The 21794-nt window shown below is 41.5% G+C and overlaps 1 protein-coding gene across 1 annotated transcript in view; it reads right to left on the reverse strand.

Moving 5' to 3' along the window:
* Positions 1-235: 235 nt before the first annotated feature.
* The window catches only part of SHCBP1 (SHC binding and spindle associated 1), a 44919-nt gene continuing 23360 nt past the window's right edge, over positions 236-21794 (reverse strand). Inside the window, exons 6-13 of the mRNA XM_038754370.1 lie at positions 13033-13263; positions 12766-12934; positions 12072-12192; positions 9434-9565; positions 8201-8319; positions 4490-4576; positions 3839-3980; positions 236-738 (exon numbers count right to left, since the gene is read on the reverse strand). Of these exons, the coding sequence (XP_038610298.1) occupies positions 413-738; positions 3839-3980; positions 4490-4576; positions 8201-8319; positions 9434-9565; positions 12072-12192; positions 12766-12934; positions 13033-13263 (1327 nt within the window). The 3' untranslated portion in view covers positions 236-412. The remainder of the gene's footprint in view (positions 739-3838; positions 3981-4489; positions 4577-8200; positions 8320-9433; positions 9566-12071; positions 12193-12765; positions 12935-13032; positions 13264-21794) is intronic.

Raw genomic sequence — 21794 nt, forward strand, 5'->3', positions numbered from 1 at the left:
AGTAAAGAGGCCCCAAGCAGGAACATGTTAGCCATTGTCCAGCTGGAACTCCTCCTTTCTGCTCATTGTCCCCCATAATCTCTCCCCCACTTCCAGTGCCCAGACTTTAAAGTATCACCCATTAGAAATGTAATAGAGAATTAAAATGAAGTACATGACTAGGAAAGCAAGGCCCTTTCAGGTGGGCAAAGCCCCCACTTTTTTTCTGTTAAAAATGTATTTTAGTTCAACCGCCTTTGCTACAAAAGGAAAATGTTCATGTGCAATGCCTATAAATACTCCTGAATTGAATTTCAATTCGAGGAAGAAAGAAAAAAAAAAGGTCAAAATGCCAAGCATGAAGCAAAGCAATGGTTAATATAGTCACGTGTGCAAATCGGAGCTACGGTAGCGATGTTCAAAGCTGGAGCAGTCAGAAAAGGAACGTCCCGAAGCTGCCCTTCCCATTCCATTTGAACTGATTCCCCGCAATAGAAACGAACATCTCCTGGGACATCAAGTTATCGTCGGCCTCTGTGATCCCCAGTTCGCTCAACCTTTTCTTCTTCAGCTGGCCCTTTTTGTTGGAGGCGGCGACCAGTTCATTGACAATCTCACAGTTGCCCTCCTCTTGCTCAGCGGGGTCTGGCCTCGTAGAGGGCTCTGTTTCACCAAGGACATAGAGACTTAGCTCTTCATGCACTCCCTTGCCAACAGCCTCTGTCTGGCCACTTGTCAGAACAGCCGCTGCTTTATTTTCTATAAGAGAAAAAAAAATCACTAATTTATCGTATTTATTGAGTGCTTACTGTGTGCAGAGATCTGGTACTAAGCTCTTGGGAGGCTGTGATATAACAGAGTTGGAAGACATGTTCTCTAACCACAGGAGCTTACAATCTAGAGAGCTAAGAGATGAGCCGAGGGAGAACGCTTCACATTAAAAAGGAGGCAAGTAGGCTCGGTACACTTTCTCGGCCATACTTTTTCTCTTTTCCCAGCTGTTTATGAGAAAAGCAAGTGCTTCCTACATTTCATATTTAAGATTTTCTTCCCCTAACGTCCAATTGCTAGTCTTCTTTTTAACCAATTACTACTTCTTCCCTCTCTCGTCCACGTCTTCGACAAAGCTCTTCTACTGCTTTGGCCCATTAGGTACTTCTCCCTGGCCCCTTCATTCATTCAACTGGATTTATTAAGTGCTTACTGTGTGCAAAGCACTGTACCAAGCACTTGGCACTGTACTAATCTCTACATCCTCTTCAGAACCTAATCTCTACCCACCACTGTGCGAGCAGAGAGATCTACTTAGAGAACAGGGAGTACTGACATGTCAATTGTGCACTCAAGATCACTATGCAACTAGTTGCCTGGAGAAATCTAAAAACCTATGATGCTCATTTTTCCCCTATTTCTGAGCTCCCTTCTTTTTTTAAAAAAAATGGTATTTAATAATTATAATAATTATGGCATTTAAGTGCTTACTATGTGCCAGGCACTGTACTAAGTGCTGGGGTGAATACAAGCAAATCAGGTTGGACACAGCACCTGTCTCACATAGGGCTCACAGTCTCAATCCCCATTTTACAGGTAACAGATCCAGAGATTCATTCATTTATTCAATCATATTTATTGAGCGCTTACTGTGTGCAGAGCACTGTACTAAGCACTTGGGAAGTACAAGTTGGCAACATATAGAGACAGTCCCTACCCAACAGCGGGCTCACAGTCTATAAGGGGGAGACAGACAACAAAACAAAACATGTTAACAAACTAAATAGAATAGTAAATATGTACAAGTAAAATAGAATAATAAATCTGTACAAACATATATACAGGTGCTGTGGGGAGGGGAAAAAGATAGGGCAGGGGGGATGAGGAGGGGGAGAGGAAGGAGGGGGCTCAGTCTGGGAAGGTCTCCTGGAAGAGGTGAGCTCTCAGTAGGGCTTTGAAGGGAGGAAGAGAGCTAGCTTGGTGGATGGGCAGAGGGAGGGCATTCCAGGCCGAGGGAGGACGTAGGCCGGGGGTCGATGGTGGGACAGGTGAGAACGAGGCACAGTGAGGAGGTTAGCAGCAGAGGAGCAGAGGGTGCGGGCTGGGCTGTAGAAGGAAAGAAGGGAGGTGAGGTAGGAGTGGGCGAGGTGATGGACAGCCTTGAAGCCGAGAGTGAGGAGTTTTTGCCTGATGCGTAGGTTGATTGGTAGCCACTGGAGATTTTTGAGGAGGGCAGTAACATGCCCAGAGCGTTTCTACACAAAGATGATTCGGGCAGCAGCGTGAAGTATAGATTGAAGTGGGGAGAGACAGGAGGATGGGAGATCAGAGAGGAGGCTGATGCAGTAATCCAGTGGGGATACGATGAGAGATTGAACCAGCAGGGTAGCAGTTGGGATGGAGAGGAAAGGGTGGATCTTGGCGATGTTGCGGAGCTGAGACGGGCAGTTTTTGGTGATGGATTGGATGTGAGGGTGAACGAGAGAGCAGAGTCGAAGATGACACCAAGGTTGCAGGCTTGTGAGACAGGAAGGATGGTAGTGCCGTCTACAGTGATGGGAAAGTCAGGGAGAGGGCAGCATTTGGGAGGGAAGATAAGGAGTTCAGTCTTGGACATATTGAGTTTTAGATGGTGGGCAGACATCCAGATGGAGATGTCTTGAAGGCAGGAGGAGACACGAGCCTGAAGGGAGGGAGAGAGAGCAGGGGCAGAGATGTAGATTTGGGTGTCATCAGCGTAGAGATGATAGTTAAGCCGTGGGAGCAAATGAGTTCACCAAGGGAGTAAGTGTAGATAGAGAACAGAAGGGGACCAAGACCTGACCCCTGAAGAACCCCTAAAGTAAGGGGATGGGAGGGGGAGGAGGAGCCCACAAAAGAGATTGAGAATGAACGGCTGGAGAGATAAGAGGAGAACCAGGAGAGGACAGAGTCTGTGAAGCCAAGGTTGGATAGCGTGCTGAGGAGAAGGGGGTGGTCCACAGTGTCAAAGGCAGCTGAGAGGTCGAAGAGGATTAGGATGGAGTAGGAGCCGTTGGATTTGGCAAGCAGGAGGTCACTGGTGACCTTTGAGAGGGCAGTTTCTGTGGAATGTCAGGGATGGAAGCCAGATTGGAGGGGGTCGAGGCGAGAGTTGGCATTGTGTGAAGTGACTTTCCCAAGGTCACACAGCAGACAAGTGGCAGAGCTAGGATTAGAACCCCATGACCTTCTGACACTCAGGCCCATGCTCTATCCACTACACCATGCTGCTTCTCATATTTGTATTTGTTAAGCCCTTACAATGTAGCCATTCTGCTACATACTGGGGTAGATACAAGCTCATCAGGTTCAACACAGTCCATATAATAATAATAATAATAATAATAATAATAGTATTTGTTAAGCGCTTACTATGTGCCATGCACTGTTCTAAGCGCTGATCCCACATGAGGCTCTCAGTCTTAATACCCACGTCACAGATGAGGGAACTGAGGCCCAGAGAGGTGAAGTAATTGCCCAAGGTCACATAGCAATCAAGTGGTGGAGCCAGGACTAAAAACCAGGTCCTTCTTACTACCAGGCCTTGCTCTACCCGCTAGTCCACGCTGCTTCTTCTCCAGTTTCAGCTTCACCAGAGTAAAATCCACCAGGTCAGGGCAATTTTTCTTTCAGACATGCCTGCAACAATGGTTCCATGCTGGAAGGAGCCAAATTTCCACTGCTATTAGCCTACCCTTACTCCACTCCTTCCCTAGAGCCAGGTACATGGAGAAGAACTGAAGTATAGAATTGAAACCACCTTCCACAGCTTCAGAAAGCTGTGAATGTGTCTTAGTGTAAGAAAAAAACAGTCACCGAACAAGGAATTAATATGTGGAATTAATACCTTCAGATCCATTTTGAGCACTCTCCTGCAAGTCAGAGAAAATTGTAGGTTTCACCAAGACCACGCCGTAGCCTTCATTGTTATGGATGACATTATTCACCATGGTTATTTTGGGCATATCATAATGCTCATTTAAAAAGTCCTGTGAGATTGAGAACAAATGTTTTAAGGAACGTTAACATCCAACACTCTCCGCTTTAATATCTCCTCTTCATTATTTCCCAGACTCTACTAAAGATAAAGCTAAAGGCATAAAAACTCAATTTGTACGCTGAGGAAGATTGACAAGTAATGTTTTCCCATCCTGTTAGCAACTTTGTAGAGAACAAGAAGGTTCTTGCTAAACTCTTCAAAAAAAAACCTCATCACTTTGGAAGAATTGAAATGTCTTGCATCCTAAATATTCTTCAAAGTCTGACAAGTAGCATTTTCCCACTTTATCTGAAAGGTTCTGGCAAGCAAGACTATCTCGCCAAACTGTGAAAATGCCTATCATCAACCATTGACAGGATTAAAGATTTTTGTCTGCTAAATGCTTACTAAAACCAAAAAGCAGTAGAATGTAAAACAAAGGAATTCAATCAAACCTAGCTATTCAGTAAATGCAATCAGTCTAACCCTGTGACAGAACACAAGTCGACTGGCACGTACCTTAATTAGGATTCCTTCCTTGCAGTGATGTATTCCATTGTCACTCAGGGTACACACGCTCCCTGGGTATATTTCAACACCAGCACCCTGCAAGTTATAGTTGAAAATGTTTCCATAGAAATTTAACAAATTAGAACAAAGGCTGCATTTACTTTTCTGTTTAGATTTTCCCTGGCACTTTACAAATGTATATTAAGTGCTTTGCCAAACAGCGTTATTAGGTAACTTAATGATCAAGATTTCAAAATTTTCTGCTTTTGGCTAGTTGACATAAAGTTTCACCTCCCCTCTGTGTACAGAACCGAAGCTATCCACTTCAGTATTTGACCCTTTTATTTCAATTTCTTTCATTCAGGGCAAATCAAATATTGACTGAAGAGGCCCTTATTTTCTTTCAGATACAAAAAGCAATTGCTCATTCCACCACTGTCTCAATGAGAGAGAACACAGGGCTTGAAAATAATTCAAGTTGTTCAGGAAAAACTAAAAATTGGAAATTAAATAGTTTTGGACCCCAGAATGTACCACTATGCATTTTAACAGAGCTCTACTAAACTTCTGGTTTAGGATTGTTGAGCAAAGTTCAGCGAAAAATATCTTGTGCCCCACAGAAACTGCAGGACCTAGTGGAAAGAACACGGGACTGGGAACCAGGAGACCTGGATTCTAACACTGGTTTTGTCCCTGCCCTGCTGTGTGATGTTGGGCAATTCACTCAGCTTCTCTGTTCATCAATTTCCTCATCTTTAAAATGGGATACCTGCTTTTCCACCCTTTTAAGACTGTGAGCCCCCTATGGGAAAGGGATTGTGTCAGATCTGCTTATAATAATAATAATGATGGCATTTGTTAAGCACTTACTATGGGCAAAGCACTGTTCTAAGTGCTAGGTGGATACAAGGTGATCAGGTTGTCCCACGTGGGGTGCTCAGTCTTAATCCCCACTTTACAGTTGGGGTAACTGAGGCCCAGAGAAGTTAAGTGACTTGCCCAAAGTCACACAGCTGACCAGCAGCAGAGCCGGGATTAGAACCCATGACTTCTGACTCCCAAGCTCATGCTCTTTCCACTGAGCCATGCTGCTTCTCTTACTCCAGCATTTAATATAGTGCTTGACATGTAGAAAGCACTAATACCAGAGTTACTATTATTATTTATACAAGTTTTGTGCTCACAAATACAGCTCAATTCAAATATCTGGCTTTCAAAGACCACGCTTATCAACAGAAGCTACCAGTTTTAAGATACTTAGGTGATCCTCCTTAAAATTACAGTTGAGTTTGAAGATTTCTTATTTTTCTTTCACACTTTGGGAATAATCAATCAGTATTATTTATTAAGCACCTACAAGGTGCAAAGCACTGTAACTAAGGACTTGAGAGAAACCACAGACGTCAGATACAATCCCTGTCCTCCAGGAATTTACCATCTAATAGTGGAGAAAGATCTAAAATAATTTCCAGATAGAAAGAAGTGCTTAAATAGAATATGCCAATCAATAGTTATAAATGAGCTATGGATGGTTGTGAATGCACAAGTTCTTAGGTGCTAATGGGGAGGATATGGACCTGGGAAAAGAAAAGCAGCATGGCCTAGTGGCAAAAACACGGGTTTGAGAGTCAGAGGACGGGTTCTAATCCCGCTCCGCCACTTGTCTGCTGTGTGACCTCGGGGAAGTCACTTAACTTCTCTGTGCCTCAGTTACTCCAGCTGTAAAATGGGGATTAAGACTATGAGTCCCACGTGAGACAACCTGATTACCTTGTATCTACCCCGGGGCTCAGAACCGTACTAAGCACTGTACAAAGCGCTGGAGGATTTGAACCCAGGACCTCTCGCACCCTAAGCTAGAATCATACCCTAGACCAATGAACTGGTGGGCGAGCAGAAGGACTTTAAAGATGGGGAGAGCTATGGTCTGGCAGATTTGAAGAAGGGGGACCTCCAAGAGGGAGAAGGCCATGACAAAGGAGTCCGAGGCAGGAATCTAGCAGGTCCCTCCTCCGTTCTCCTTTACTATGGGAGTCTCTCAAGGTTCAGTTCTGGGCCCTCTTCTATTCTCCAACTTCACCCACTCCCTTGGAGAACTCATTCGCTCCCATGACTTGTGTCATATATGTGCAACATATGTGTATGTTGCCGACTTGTGCTTCCCAAGTGCTCTGCACACAGTAAGCGCTCAATAAATACGATTGAATGAATGAATGACTTCTACAACCATCTCTAAACCAAATCTACATCTCCAGCCCTTCTCTGCGGTCTCTCATTTCCTCCTGCCTTCAGGATAACTCTCTGGGATATCTCACCAACACCTCAAAATTTAACATAATAATAATGATGGTATTTGTTAAGCGCTTACTATGTGCAAAGCACTGTTCTAAGCGCTGGGGAGGTTACAAGGTGATCAGGTTGTCCCATTGTGGGTTCACAGTCTTAATCCCCATTTTACAGATGAGGTAACTGAGGCACAGAGAAGTTAAGTGACTTGCCCAAAGTCACACAGCTGACAGTTGGCTGAGCCAGGATTTGAACCCATGACCTCTGACTCCAAAGTCCGTGCTCTTTCCACTGAGCCACGCTGCTTCTGTTCTAAACAGAACTCCTGTCTTCCCATCGAAATGTTCTCCTCCCCACACCTTTCCCATCACTATAGACAACCTCCCCCCGCCCCAAACCTGTCTCACAAGCCCATAATCTTGACATTGTCCTCGACTCATCTCTCTCATTCAACTGGTATATTCAGCCTGTCACCAAGTCCTGTTGGTTCTACCTTCACAACGTGTCCATAATCCAACCCTGCCTCTCTGTCTGAACTGCCACCACATTTAACCAAGAGCTTAGCATATCGCAGCTCGATTATTGTATCAGCACCTCACTGACCTTCCTCACTCTTGTCTCTCCTTACTCCAGTCCATATGTTACTCTGCTGCCTGGATCATTTTGTTAAAAAATTATTCTGCATGTCACCCCACTTTCTCAAAAATCGCCACTGGTTGCCCATCCATCTCCCTATCAGTCAGAAACTACATGTCTTCAGCTTTAAGGTAACCAGTTCTCACCCCCGGCGTCCCCATATCTTGCTAATCTCCTACTACTGCTCAGCCCGCACACTTAGCTCCTCGAACATCAAAACCTACTCGCTTTGCTCAATCTCGTCTCTCACATAACCAGCTCCTTGTTCACAGAGCCCATTGTTGGGCAGGGACCGTCGCTATACGTTGCTGATTTGTACTTCCCAAGTGCTGAGTACAGTGCTCTGCACACAGTAAGCACTCACTAAATACCATTGATTGACTGACTCACCTTCTCCCTTTGAGTGTGAGATGGAGTGTTAAGGGAGAAGAGAATGAATAAAAGAAAGAGAACTGATGGAGTGACTTAAAGCCTGAACTTTCTGCTCGATGTGGAAAACAACAGGAAACCACTGAAGCTTTGATGGAATGGAGAAAAGGGTACAGAACAACATTTTACAAAGGTGATCCAGGCGGCACAAAGAAGTGGACAAGGAAAGCTGAAGGTAAGGAGACCAGTGAGGAGGTTGATACAGTATCTAGCCAGAATACGATGAATGACTGCCTGGACCAGGATAGAAGGGAAGGGGAGGATTCAGGAAATGAGGTTTGAGAGGATAATTCATGGATTCATTTGATCGGCTCAATGGATTCAATGTCTATGGATTCGCTCTGGTATGCAGACCCAATAAAGCTGTACCTTAGCCCCATATAAATCCGAGTTCTTCATTAATAACTCTGCTGATGTTCGAACTGTAACTCCTGTAGTCTCACACTGTAGCACACAGTTTTCCAAAGTAGTTTTGCCATGGTGAACACCTGTGATGGAAAATATTCATCTCAGATCAACTACATTAGATGTTACAATAACTTCTCAAATGTAGCATCATGGTACAAGGGTATTGAATTAGCTAGCTGTTAAAGTACATCGCTAGATCTAGATTCCAAAATGAGTTATGAATTTATGGTGAAACACTTGCTCAAAATATTAGGGATGTAATTTGGCCTTTAATTTTAAAAATTCCCAACAAGTCCATTCAAAGTAATAATAATTAGGTGTTCATTTTTAGTCTGGTATCCACTAATTGTCTTAAAAAGTGCTTCTTTAAAAATCCACTCTTCTACAAGTGGCATTTTTCTAAAAATGATGTGGTAGCCAGCAAAATTAATAATTGGGCATTTTGTTTCTGAGTTTTGGATGGGGGAAGGAGAAAGAGCTCTGAGGCCTATGACAAATAATTCAGAAAATAATAGAACACAGGACTAAAAAAAAGTCAGTTCTAGGGGAAAGAATTTCTAAAAGAATGATTTTTCAATAAGCTACAGGAAAAACAACATATTTTCCAAGCTTACAAAACCAGTACTTTTATGTATAAAGGAAATGATGATCAGTGAACGTACATGCAGGGGAAATTCATTATAAATATATTATTTCTCAAACACATTTCAAGAAGTTCCTAAACTACCACTCAGAATATCAAATACCAAAAAATCCATGGCTCATAGGGTTTGCTTCATTTACTCCACTTATGAGAAAAAAATTAGTATCTTTTTTCAGACTGCAAATTTTTTAAACCAAGAAACCATCACATAACCGCAACATCTTAAGCTTACCACTTGTACTTTTTTTTCCAATTTCACTTTGAGATACCTTTTAAAACACTTCTGAAGTGACAAAACTGTTATACACGAGTGATGTGCCGGCATTTTTCCTTAAGGAAAAAAAATTGCCTTCCCTTATGTAGCAATTCCCTTTCTAATAATCAGTGATACGTGCAATTCCCATAACTTTTCACATCTCGTCTTCATAAAGTCTTGAAAATGATTTCTAAAAGAACAGTCAAGCCCCAAAACTTCACCAACTTCACCCTCAGTTATTCAGCAATGCCACCTCCAACCTCAAACAGTAAGCAAAAAGGCTTAGGTAACTTACTCAAGATTCCTTCCACCGACTCATGCTGAACAAATTTCACGTTTGAGATTTTAATACTGGCACCTGTACAATCTACAAAATTGTCTCCTTTCCCCCGTTTCTCTATTACAATATCATCCGGTAGTCCATAACCTAAAGAGGGAAAAAACGGTTATGGTAAGTAATAGGAACCAACACATTTCTTCCTCCAAGCCCCCTGCTTTTACTGTTGGAAAGAGAACACTGGGTTAGATGGGCTACAATTAAGTCTGATCCAAGAACGACATTCCTTATGTTCTTACATGATCCTACAATTCTACGGTCTCCAGATGCTTCCTACAAGACCATTTCCTTACAATTCTGAATTGCGCCTTTCCATTTTCAATGGTTCTAATTTCCCCAGGACATTTTTTTTTCTTTCAGCGCTATGCCTGGCAACCTCTAGAAAAATTGATAGAATACAACCTTTGAGACAATAGAGTAAAAACATCTTCAAGTAGGCTAGAGCACTGGCCTGCCTTTCATTTCAACCAAGAGGTTCAGAAAGGCAGGTCTATGAGCACAAAACCTCGCTCTATTCCCGAATTGAGTAGTGAACCCGTAAATAAATGTATTGCTGGAAGCCAAGTGTAGGCGAGGAAAGGCTTTTCAGAAACCAGGGAAGCACTTCATTCTTAAGTCTGCCTCTTGGCCTTGTTTGCATTCTGTTAATACAATGGGATTTCAAGAAAATTGCCTTTCTGGGGGGAAAATTATTTTATGCAAATGAGAGACATTCAAGGATTCAAAGGTACCAGGCTCCTATAATGATCCCATATCTTAAATCAAGATAGGAAAGCACCAGTGGGAGTTAAATTTAGAGGTAGGTACCAACTAAGTCTAGCACTTCTAATGTAAATAATTACCCATATCATTCACCAGACAGAAATCATCTGATCACCAATTCTCAGAAATGCCCAGTAGTCGTAAATCCACCTCTACTCTCATCTACCTGCATCCATTATCTAAAAGCCTTTATTTGGATTCTGAAGGGTTATTTATGACCCTTTAGCAATTACATCCTAATTTCCTCACCAACCCAGGAAGAAGTTCCTCAGCCACCACACGATCCAGGGTATCAATGTTATTTTCAATACGCCGAAGAATAAAGTGTTTTCATTGCCGTCATTTATCCTGTATATGTGTTATTTATACACACACATCTTTATAAATCAAACGGAGGAGAGGAGGAAGAGAGCAAAAATTACACACATAAAACAAAAAAAGGGGGTAAGACTACGTAGTGGTGAACAGCAGGAAATTAAACTTCCAGCCTTCCTTCCATTAAGAAGTTTTGACAAGATAGAGATAAAAACACAGCTTAAGCATTTTGTGAACAGCTGTAGAAGCCCTAAAATGATATACACTTTTTTGCATTACAAGTTTTATTGCTAACTTGAAGCTGTTTGGGTAAACAGTCGAACAGGTGCATCTTATCTGACACATTATGGAAGTATGCTGAAGATGAAGAGCTGTAAAGTAACCTAAATTTAGAAGTCCCTCCAAATCCAAGATAAGTCTGTGAATACTGCAGAGTTACTTTTAATAGGCACTTTCAGTGTTGTATTTTTTTTTTACGAGTACTTCACTTAGGAACAGTGTAAAATTTGTGATTGCCAGAAAGCTTTATAAAAAACACGGCAATCATCGGGGTTTGTTGAGTACCAACTCAAGTGGACATTATAAATTTCAATGGCCCTAGCTAGGTAGACAACCCCAAAAGTCATGCATGAACCCTCCGTGCAAGAATGCGAAGGGCCATAATATCTTAAATTCATATGTTCTTTTTTTTCCCCAAAGCTCTTTCATATCAGTCATCTCATTTGTCATCACGGCATTCCTTCTCATGAGGCATAGGGTCACTGATACTCAGACTAAAAGAATCTTCAAATGTGCTAGAGCACTGGCCTGCCTTTCATTTCAACCGGCAGGTTCAGAAAGGCAAGTCTATGAGCACAAAACCTCACTCTATTCCTGAATTGAGTAGTGAATTTGTAAATACATGCATTGCTGGAGGCCAAGTGTAGACGAGAAAAGGCTTTTCAGAATCCAGAAAAGCACTTCGTTCTTAAGTCTGCTGAAGAATTTAATTCTTGCCAAAGACCACCCTGTAAAAAATGCTGGCAAAAGTGGAACTGAAATCCAGGTGTCCTGACTTTCAGCCCCACTTTTTCCAGTCACCCCGTGCTGTAGCAAGTTCAAAAATAAGCCCAACCTCTAAGTAAAGCACATCCCTAGATTCTCATAAGAACTCGTTCTAGAATTTGTATGTGCTTTGCCAGGCAAAATCTTTCTGAGTGTTTAATCAACCAACAGTATATACTATGGCGGACCTGATTGTCTTCTATCTACCCTAGTGCTTAATATGGTGCTTGGCACAGAGTAAGCGTTAAACAAGTTTGTGGAGCACTGTACTAAGCACCTGTGAAAGTACAAAAAGAATAAGTAGAGATGATCCCGGGCTTCAAGGAATCTACAAACTAGGAAGGAGTCAGACAAAACTTAAATTACAGGGCTGGACACTCAACTCACACCTGACACCTAGAAAACTGTTGATTGCTAGTCTTAGTACTCAAACTTTTCATGCATACAAGTTAGTTACATGATCTTCCACATTTACCTTCTAATTTGATAGAGTCAGTAATGGAGAACATGCCATTTACCACATAATGACCAGGGCAAATGATGACGGTGTCTCCTTCAAAGCAGGCATTTATAGCTGACAGTGGATCACTATGGAACTGGAAAGAAAAATAAGATTACAAACTGATATGAATACACGCCCAAAATGGCCCTGTTGGCTTTCAGAGTTCAAATAGAAAATAGTAACACTGTTCTCCACTGCATTTAAGAATAGCTCCAGGATATCACTTTAACACAATACCCTCTCAGCATCCAGTAATTGGGTTATGATTAAAGAACATTCAATCACCTGGGATAAACAATCACTTCCCAGAAATCCCGCTCAGAGAGATAACAGTCGGAGAGCGGAAGGCTAAAAGTAGACTCTTCACAATTTTGGAAATTTTGTTCTGTAACTTTCCAAGAAAACTCTCTGGACACACTAACAGAATGACTGCAGATGGAAGTGGGGCGTTCTGTTAGAGATATGTCTATGGCGTCGCTATGGGTCGGACACGACTCGACAGCATAAGACAACAACAGCAAACTGTCAGTGAATGCATAAAAATGCAAGCCTTTTCTCCGAATGCAAAAAATTTAAGCTTTTTCTCCTGAGGTGAGATTTAAAAAAAGCACAACGAATCTAAGAGCCAGAGCCATGAAGAGCAGTGAGGAACTCTTCTCCGTCGTACCTGGATTTCTATTTCTTCTTCACAAGACTCCTGATAGAGCCGTTCCCTGAGCAGAGACTGGAGCAGGCTAACCATCATGGAAGTCGAGACAACATGGGTGATCTTTCCGCCTGTTGGACGTGTTCCTTTTGCTTGGAGTCCAGTTTGCTTCTGATAACCAAACACGTATCTTAAACATACAAAATACAGTGGTCAATTCTCAATTCAAAACAAAAACATCTGGTGAGTATTACCGGTCTGGCTAAGAACAGTAAAGACCCATGATACCTCAGCAAGGGGTTCTCAATTAGCTTTAGTTTTTGCTTCAGCTGTTCGATCTCAGAATACAGCCTCAACCCTTCTACCATGGAGACGTTTTCCAGTTCGGAGTCAGAATCGCTGCCCAAACTGCTCCTCAGATTTAGAAACTTCCTATAGACCTCTTCACACTGAGATAGAAGATTACGGTAGTCAACAATGAGTCCTGAGGGAACCCGATCTTCAAGAATGTCATAATGCCTGCAAGTTGAAATGCAGAATTAACATTAAAAACTTTTCAGTCACTTAATGGTACGGTGAAAAACAGGCCCACCCAGTCCTGAAAGACACATTAAGAGAATTGTTTTCAATTTCAGACCTCAAGAGCATACTACTCATTTCTGATTATTATAATTATATTTTGGTTGAGGACTGAAGAATATGTTCATCCCTGTTAAATTGCCCCAGGATAAAAGTTTTTTGGTTATTCAGTTTGGGCCCGGATGAATGTGCCATTATTAATCATCTAAAAGCATGGGCAGAAACCAAGTCTACTCCACGTTCTGCACATGGCCCACTGAATTATTAAAGAAAAGAATAGTAATATTATTTTAAAATAAACTCTCCTCCTCACACCTTTCTCATTTCAGGAAAAAAAGGCACCAATCACAAGGGCTAAGTGTGTCAGCAAAATAATGTTCTCAAATATTTTCAAAATAAAAACAAATCTTTAAAAATCCCAGTTACAGAATAGTAGCTCTGGAAGAGGCCTCTATAAATCTAGCCCTACCCCTCTGGTACTAAGCATATCTGCCCTATTATAATCTTAGATCCTAATTTAGAGAGACCTGCTGCGTGACCTTGGGAATGTCATTTTACTTGTCTGCGTATCAGTTTCCTCATCTGTAAAATCTGGACTAAATATCTGACCTCCCTCCTACTTAGAATGTGAGTCCCATGTGGGACAGAGGCTGTATCTTGATGTAATTAATTTGCATCCACCCCAGCGCTCAGAATAATGTTTGACACAGAGTAAACACTTAAATATCATAATACTAACAAGTACCATAGTAATACCTGTTGTTGGGTAGAGACCGTCTCTATATGTTGCCGACTTGTACTTCCCAAGTGCTTAGTACAGTGCTTTGCACACAGTAAGTTCTCAATAAATACGACTGAATGAATGAATGAATGAATAATAATAATTTGTTTATAACGGTAGGACTTTATAGTCAAAATTATAACAGAGGCTCTAAAATTCATTCATTCTACAAATTCTCCGTAATACTCCTTTATTTAAAAAAGCCAAATTTCTCTCTTTTGCATCAGATCTTAAATGTTAGGAATAACAAAGCATAGGAATAGCAGAAGGTAAGGGGATTTTTATATTATGAGCTCCCTGAGGGACAAGGGCTCATGCCCAATTCCTGTCTGTGTATTCTCTCCTTCGCTTAGTACAGTGTTCTACACACAGTAAGCCCTTAGTTAATACCATTACTACTATACAGAAGTGAGGGAGGGAGGGAGAAAAAAGGAGTTAGATGAAAGAGACAAAGGAGGTCTGAGTATTCTGTTTATGTAGACCAGTTTGAGGTTGCCATCTGAGCTATTAAGAGGTTGTAGATTCAGTCTTTATAATTTTGCCACAGTATCCCTGGAAGCATTAAACCCCTTTATGAGAAATTCTGAATTTGGAAAACATGGCCCTCTAAGATTCAGATGAGAAAAGCAGTGAAATTTCCTGCTGAAGTTAAGAAAAATTTTAGTCAAAAAATAAGAGTTAATTGCTGGCCATTCCTTTAGAACCAGTTTATATTTATGCAGTTTTCTAGGACATATTTTCTTAGTTATATACAAACATAAAAGTCTAGTTGAAGCACAGTCCCCATTTGGCACAAAGCTGTATTAAAAAGCTTAGTGTTGCCAGAATAAAGCTGAAAGCTTAAGAGCCAAAAGACAATTCCTGAGGCCACCAAACTGAAACAGCAGAGTATAAAATCCGCCTCAAACCTGCATAAAAAAAATTCACAAAATCCCAGGTACAGGGTGGAAGGACATTAATATGCATCAAATGGGAGAGTTGCATACTTTGGTTTGTGTGAAAGCAAAAAGAAGGCTTTTCAGGAAGAAAGAATATACTCAGTTCTACCATAACCCAGGTTTTCCCTGAGCACAAGCAGCATGGTTTAGTGGAAAGGGCATGCATGGGCTGGGAGTCACAGGACCTCCGTTCTAATCCCCACACCATTTTATTTTATTTCTACATATTTATTCTATTTATTTTATTTTGTTAATATGTTTTGTTCTGTTGTCTGTCTCCTCCTTTTAGACTGTGAGCCTGCTGTTGGGTAGGGACCGTCTCTATATGTTGCCAACTTGTACTTCCCAAGCACTTAGTACAGTGCTCTGCACACAGTAAGCGCTCAATAAATACGACTGAATGAATTTACCTGCCTCAATTCCCTCATCTGCAAGTATCTGCTCTCCCTCCTACTTACACTGTGCATCTCTGTGGGCCCTGATGATGTTATATCTACCCCAGTGCTTAATACGGTGCTTGGCTTATAGTAAGCACTTAACAAATATTATTATTACTATTGTTATTACTATTAGTGTGTGTTTTGGTGAGAATGCTGTTAAGAGAATTGAGGAATGTTGTCTCAGTTACACGAGTTTGTTTCCGACCCAGTGCAACCTGTTGTCAGAAGAAACAATTATGCAAACAGTCAGTGGTATTTGTTGAGTGCTTACTATGTGGAGAGTACAGTACAAAGCACTTGGGAGAGTACAGCAGAATTAGTGGACATGTTCCCTACCCATATTGAGCTTTCAGTCTAGAATGGGAGACATTAATATAATTTATAATATATAATTTAAACATCTAACATTGGAATGAGTAAGTACTCTGTATGAGGTTTCCTTAGCCCAGAGTTTTTTTTAAGAAAATCAACCCCACACTATAGAGCTGGGGGCGTAAGAAATAAAAGATAGCATTTTGTTTTGGCCAATTATGACCATGACCCTTCTCCAGGAATGTACAAATAATGACAATTAATTTATATGAATTAATTGAATTAATTGAACCATGCCACAAACCTCAATTTCAAGCAATAATTACCACAAAGATAACCCAATATTTTTTTAAAATCTTAAGGAGAAGGCAACTGCCTTTTTATTTTGGGAATAAAATCCCAAAATAGCTAAGGTTACCTAGGAAGGAAAAGTGGATCTGTTCACTTTGAATCAGAGTCAGGTGACCCGGTCAATCTTCCAGCAGCTCTCCTTACTGTGACAAGCTTTAGCCACTGTTGTGACCAATAATAATAACCATCTGAGAAATTTTAGCTCTAGGATTTGTATGCTCCTTTGCTACATCTGTGAAGCTGACCACACAGGATTTCTATACAACTATCCATACCTCAAGGTCTGAGATATTTTGATGACAATATCATTATTATGATTTCAGGTCATATCCTTTGCTACATCACGTTTCAAGGACCACTACATAGTGATGATCCTATATTTACTGTTCCTGAGAATACAACCCGGTGTGATTGTGTACCTAAATTTCATTCATTCAATCATATTTATTGAGCACTTACTGTGTGCAGAGCACTGTACTAAGCACTTGGGAGAGTACACTACAACAATAAACAGACACATTCCCTCCCACAACAAGCTTACGGTCTAGATGGGGGGAGGCAGATATTAATAGAAATAAATAAATTACAGATAATTTATTTAAACCGCTGTGGGGCTGGAAGGGGGAAAGAACAAAGGGAGCATGTCCGGGTGATGCAGAAGGGAGGGTAAGAAGAGGAAAGGGGGAGCTTAGTTATCTTAGTGTGCGCTGTGTGCTCTGACAGGGAAATTTGCTGCTTCAGTTGACATTCTTTCCCAATTTTCCCAGTTAGCTTCAAGATGGTTCTCTGTGCAGTGCCACTCAACACTACAGCCGAATTGACTGAGTCTGGAACGAAGCTAGATGCTGCATTGGCATGACAGAGAGTCTGCCAGCCCCCCAAAAGGACATATGCCCTTCTTGATTCAGTTTTCTACATTTTTGTGTAGCTGCAAATTGTTGGATATTGTACTGCTGCCTCAGTAGCTAAATTCAGTGACAGCATTCGCATCTCGAATGGCCAGTGAAAATCTGGGTGGGTAAAGGGACTTCTGAGGCAAATTGGCACATAGACTCAGAAGCAACATGGCCTAGTGGATACAGCACAGGCCCGGGAGTCAGAAGGACCTGGGTTCTAATCCTGGCTCCACCTATTGTGTGACCTTGGGGAAATCACCTCACTTCTTTGTGCCTCAGTTACCTCATCTGTAAAATGGGGATTAAGACTGTGAACGCTATGAGGGACAGGGACTGTGTCCAACCCAATTAGCTTGTATCTACCCCCAGGCTCTGTACAGTGCCTGGCACATAGTAAGAGCTTAATACCATATATTATTATAAACCTCATCTTCTTTGGACTTATTTTCCTTCCATAGAGCCTTAGTGCCTCTGCAAAGCAGTTTATAATCACCTACACATTCAACCCATCATCCACATGCCTAAGCACCTGGATGATTCTCTCAAGGACCCTCGATGATACTCAGATCTGATGAATTGGCCGTCTCCCGGTGATTCAGAAGCATATTCTAACACCAGCTTCATCACAGCCTAAAGCACGGTAGGCACAGGGAAGGTTGAGAAAGACTGGCCCTCGTAGACAGGCCTCTTCTCTGTTACAGTAGGGAAAAGACTTACTGAGGCTTCAAATTCACTGAAGTTCATCTATGGAGATAAATGAAAAGCTGACGGTCCCAACTGCAACATGCATACACAAAGACTATAGCTTTTCCATTCCATGCACAGTTAAAGTTTCTGCTCTGTCTCATAATACACTCAAAGATGCTGCTTGAATAGAAACGCTCCTTTTAGCATTCTCCTGATGCCAAGTGGCCTAGGCTGAGCTTTAATGCCACCTGAAAACATTTCTTCTGTTCCCCTTGCTTTCGGTGCTCCATACTACATTTATTTGGGAATCTGCCTGCCACCCTGTCCTCATATACCCAACCCAGAAAGCTGTGTCGAGGTGAAAAAGGCATCAACAGTAGTAGAATGACTGTTCCAGGACCCATTTTTGATCTTTCTGCTGGAGAACAGCCTTATCAGTGATGTCGATGAACCTGGTCAAGAAGTTGGAGGAGGAGTATGAAGTGGGTCTGTATTTGCCAACTGCAGAGAAGGGATGATAACAACGTAGCTCTGTAGACCTACAGTTTGGTCTGAAATCTGATTCCATGTTGCCGCTCTACTGACGGGCATGCTAACCGTCCTGATTAAACATTCTACCCCTCTGTCGATCCATGCATTGTGGTTCGGTGTGCTAAAAGGGTCCCGGTCAGATTCAGGTCCATGTTGTCAGTGAAGAACTTTGGTGTGTAGGGTTTTCCCGGTACTGGGCAACACTTCACTTTGGTTTTCTTCAGTCACAGCCAACCGGAGCATCAGGCTGACTCTGGGGTTCACCATCCAATTTCCTTCCATGAGGATCTGAAACCGATTCTACGCTACCATCCGGGGAGCTTATTAAAAATAAAAAGACCTCCAGAATGGCTGCATAGAATAAAGGGAATGATACTACTACATAGCTCTGCTTTACCCCACTGGCAATCTCCAAATCTGAAAAGACAAGTCATGGACTGAGGAACGATCTCAAAATTCTGATGAATGTCTCCCGGGGCTCAAATTTTCTAAACTAATTGCCAGAGTCCTGATCTGCTTTATCATCAATCATATTTATTGAGCGCTTACTGTGTGCAGAGCACTGTACTAAGCGCTTGGGAAGTACAAATTGGCAACATATAGAGACAGTCCCTACCCAACAGTGGGCTCACAGTCTAAAAGGGGCTCACAGTCTAAAAGTCTTTATGTGTCAAATGCTTCTGAAAGGTAGATGAAAATGGAATAGAGGTCTTGGAGTTCTATTCCTTCAGCAATCTATGTGACAACGATCAGGTCAGTGCACCATGCCGTGGCCTGAAGATATACGGTGACTTTGGCAGCACGTGCATCTACCTCAGCACTTAGTAGAAGATCCTACTAAGTACATGACGGTACATTCAAAAGATGCTCCTTGCCTGCGATTAATGGGAGAAGCCACCAGCCCTCTTCAGAGGACCATTCAATGACGAATAAAAGCCCTTGTTTAGGCAGCAGTCAGCAGAGCCCTGCATTTCTTGAGCAGTGGCAACCTCTCCTGATCACCTCAGGAAATCTAGTTTCACTCAGAGCGTGGAATCATAATAATAATAATAATGATAATAATAATAATAATAATAATAATGGCATTTGTTAAGCACTTACTATGTGCAAAACACTGTTCTAAGTGCTGGGGAGGATACAAGGTGATCAGGTTGTCCCACATGGGGCTCACAGTCTTAATCCCCATTTTACAGATGAGGTAACTGAGGCACAGAGAAGTTAAGAGCCAGTAATAGAACCCATGACCTCTGACTCCCAAGACCATGCTCTTTCCACTGAGCCATGCTGATTCCCTCTCTGGCCAGGACCCCAGCGATAAATGATGTTGCTCTTTTGGGACAGCTGTTGTTTCAAAAAAGAGATCTAAAATCGCTTGTCTATTTTTGGACATCACAGGGCAAATAGTGCCCACACACATTAGATTTAAAACTAATGTATAAGGCTTTAAAAAAGAAGTATGTAATATCCCTGAGAAGCAGTGTGAGAAGCATCCTTGAGAAGCAGCGTGGCTCAGTGGAAGGAGCCCGGGCTTTGGAGTCAGAGGTCATGGGTTCAAATCCCAGCTCTGCCAATTCTCAGCTGTGTGACTTTGGGCAGGTCACTTGACTTCTTTGGGCCCCAGTTACCTCATCTGTAAAATGGGGATGAAGACTGTGAGCCCCCCGTGGGACAACCTGATCACCTTGTAACCTCCCCAGCGCTTAGAACAGTGCTTTACCCATAATAAGTGCTTAATAAATGTCATTATTATTATTTATTATTATCCCTAACCAGAGATACTACCAAACAAAATTTCACAATGTTTTGTCTTTAGATAAACACTCATACAATAGAAGTCTGCACTTTGCTGGCTAAACAAGGTATAAGTGGGTACTTTTTAAAGTTAGTCATGCTCTAAAAATAATCAAGAATATGAGCAGTGCTTTTAAACTAGAAGTCCTAGTACAAGCAATACATCCCAGAACATTAGGTGCTATATGTCCTTAGGTAAAACAACTCTGTGCTTCTTTTAATGTCCTATTTTTTTTTTTTTAACTGCTAGGTGCCAGGTTCAGTACTAAGTTCTGGGATAGAGACAAACTAATCAGATTGGACACAGTCCATGTCTCACATGGGGCTCAGTCTCAATCCCAATCCCTGTTTCACAGATGAGGTGACCGAGGCACAGAGAAGTTAAGTGACTTGCCCAAGGCCACTCAGCAAACAGGTGGAGGAGCTAGGATTAGACCCCAATTTCTTCCAACTCCCCTGTCTGTGCTCTATTCATTAGGCCACACTGCTTCTCTTCTACGTGTTGACTTATTAAGGGACTGTAATCTTGTTTGTAGGCGGGGAAAATGTCTGTTTATTGTTTTATTGTACTTTCCCAAGCACTTGGTACAGTGCTCTGTACACAGTAAGGGCTCAATAAATACAACTGAATGGATAAATGAACTATGAGGGCAATCCGCTTGTTTGTTTTAAATAAAAGGTTATTTATGCCAAAAGGGTTGTTTAATGTTCAAGTTTGTTTTATTCCCAAAAGTTTCCTTTTAATTCTCTGTTGTAACAATGGGCTCAGACTCCTTTGGGTCTGAGAGCCTCTGGTGGTTAAGAGTAGGAGACAACCTGAGTGGTTTGCTTATTGAAAACTACTGACCTAACCCAGATATATACTGAATTTTAGTGAAATTCATTCATTCATTCATTCATTCATATTTATTGAGCACTTACTGTGTGCAGAGCACTGTACTAAGCACTTGAGAAGTACAAGTTGGCAACCTATGGAGACAGTCCCTACCCAACAGCAGGCTCACTGTCTAGAAGGGGGAGACAGACAACAACAGAAAAAAAAGTATTAACAAATTAAAATAGAATAGTAAATATGTACAATAAACGAAATCTTCAGTGGTACTAAAAATATCACAGTTTCAAATATTGTTATTCAAATTAATGAAAAATGATCAAATCAATAGATGATATGAAACATCCAAAGGAAAAAAAAAATGTTTCTGGGCTGATTAGTCAGAATTTAAAGCTAGTCCAAGTTTACTTTGCCAATGGCAGTAATAAAAACTGATTGTTCCAAAGACTATCAAATTGTGAAGAATTAAAAGTCAACTTTTGAGTAAACATTAACATCTCAGGCATCCAAATTAAATCGTATATTCCTATTGCTTGTATCTGTTACTTCAGAAATTGGAGGAGCAAAAGAACAAAAACATCTGTGCTTTTCAAGACACGCAAGCTTTGAAGAATGATGTTGTGAATTAGCAAGGAAAAATATTTACTATACACTGCAAAATAAAGATGGTGTACTTTGATTCCCTTTGAGTTTTCCCTAATGAGAACTCCATTCCCATCTGAGCCCATCAGAGACTTCCTTAAAGTGTCTGTCGGCATTTGCTGCCATTCCAGTTCCTTCATCAGTAGCGAAGTTTCTCCTCTCTGACAGAAAACAATTCCTCCCTTCTGCCTTACCATCTGCTGGTGCTTTAAAGAGGCATGTATGGAAAATTGCTTTTTGTTGTTAGCTCTCATTCAAAGTTGGTAAATG

Source organism: Tachyglossus aculeatus, chromosome 11, assembly GCF_015852505.1.
Source record: "Tachyglossus aculeatus isolate mTacAcu1 chromosome 11, mTacAcu1.pri, whole genome shotgun sequence".
Classification (NCBI taxonomy): domain Eukaryota; kingdom Metazoa; phylum Chordata; class Mammalia; order Monotremata; family Tachyglossidae; genus Tachyglossus; species Tachyglossus aculeatus.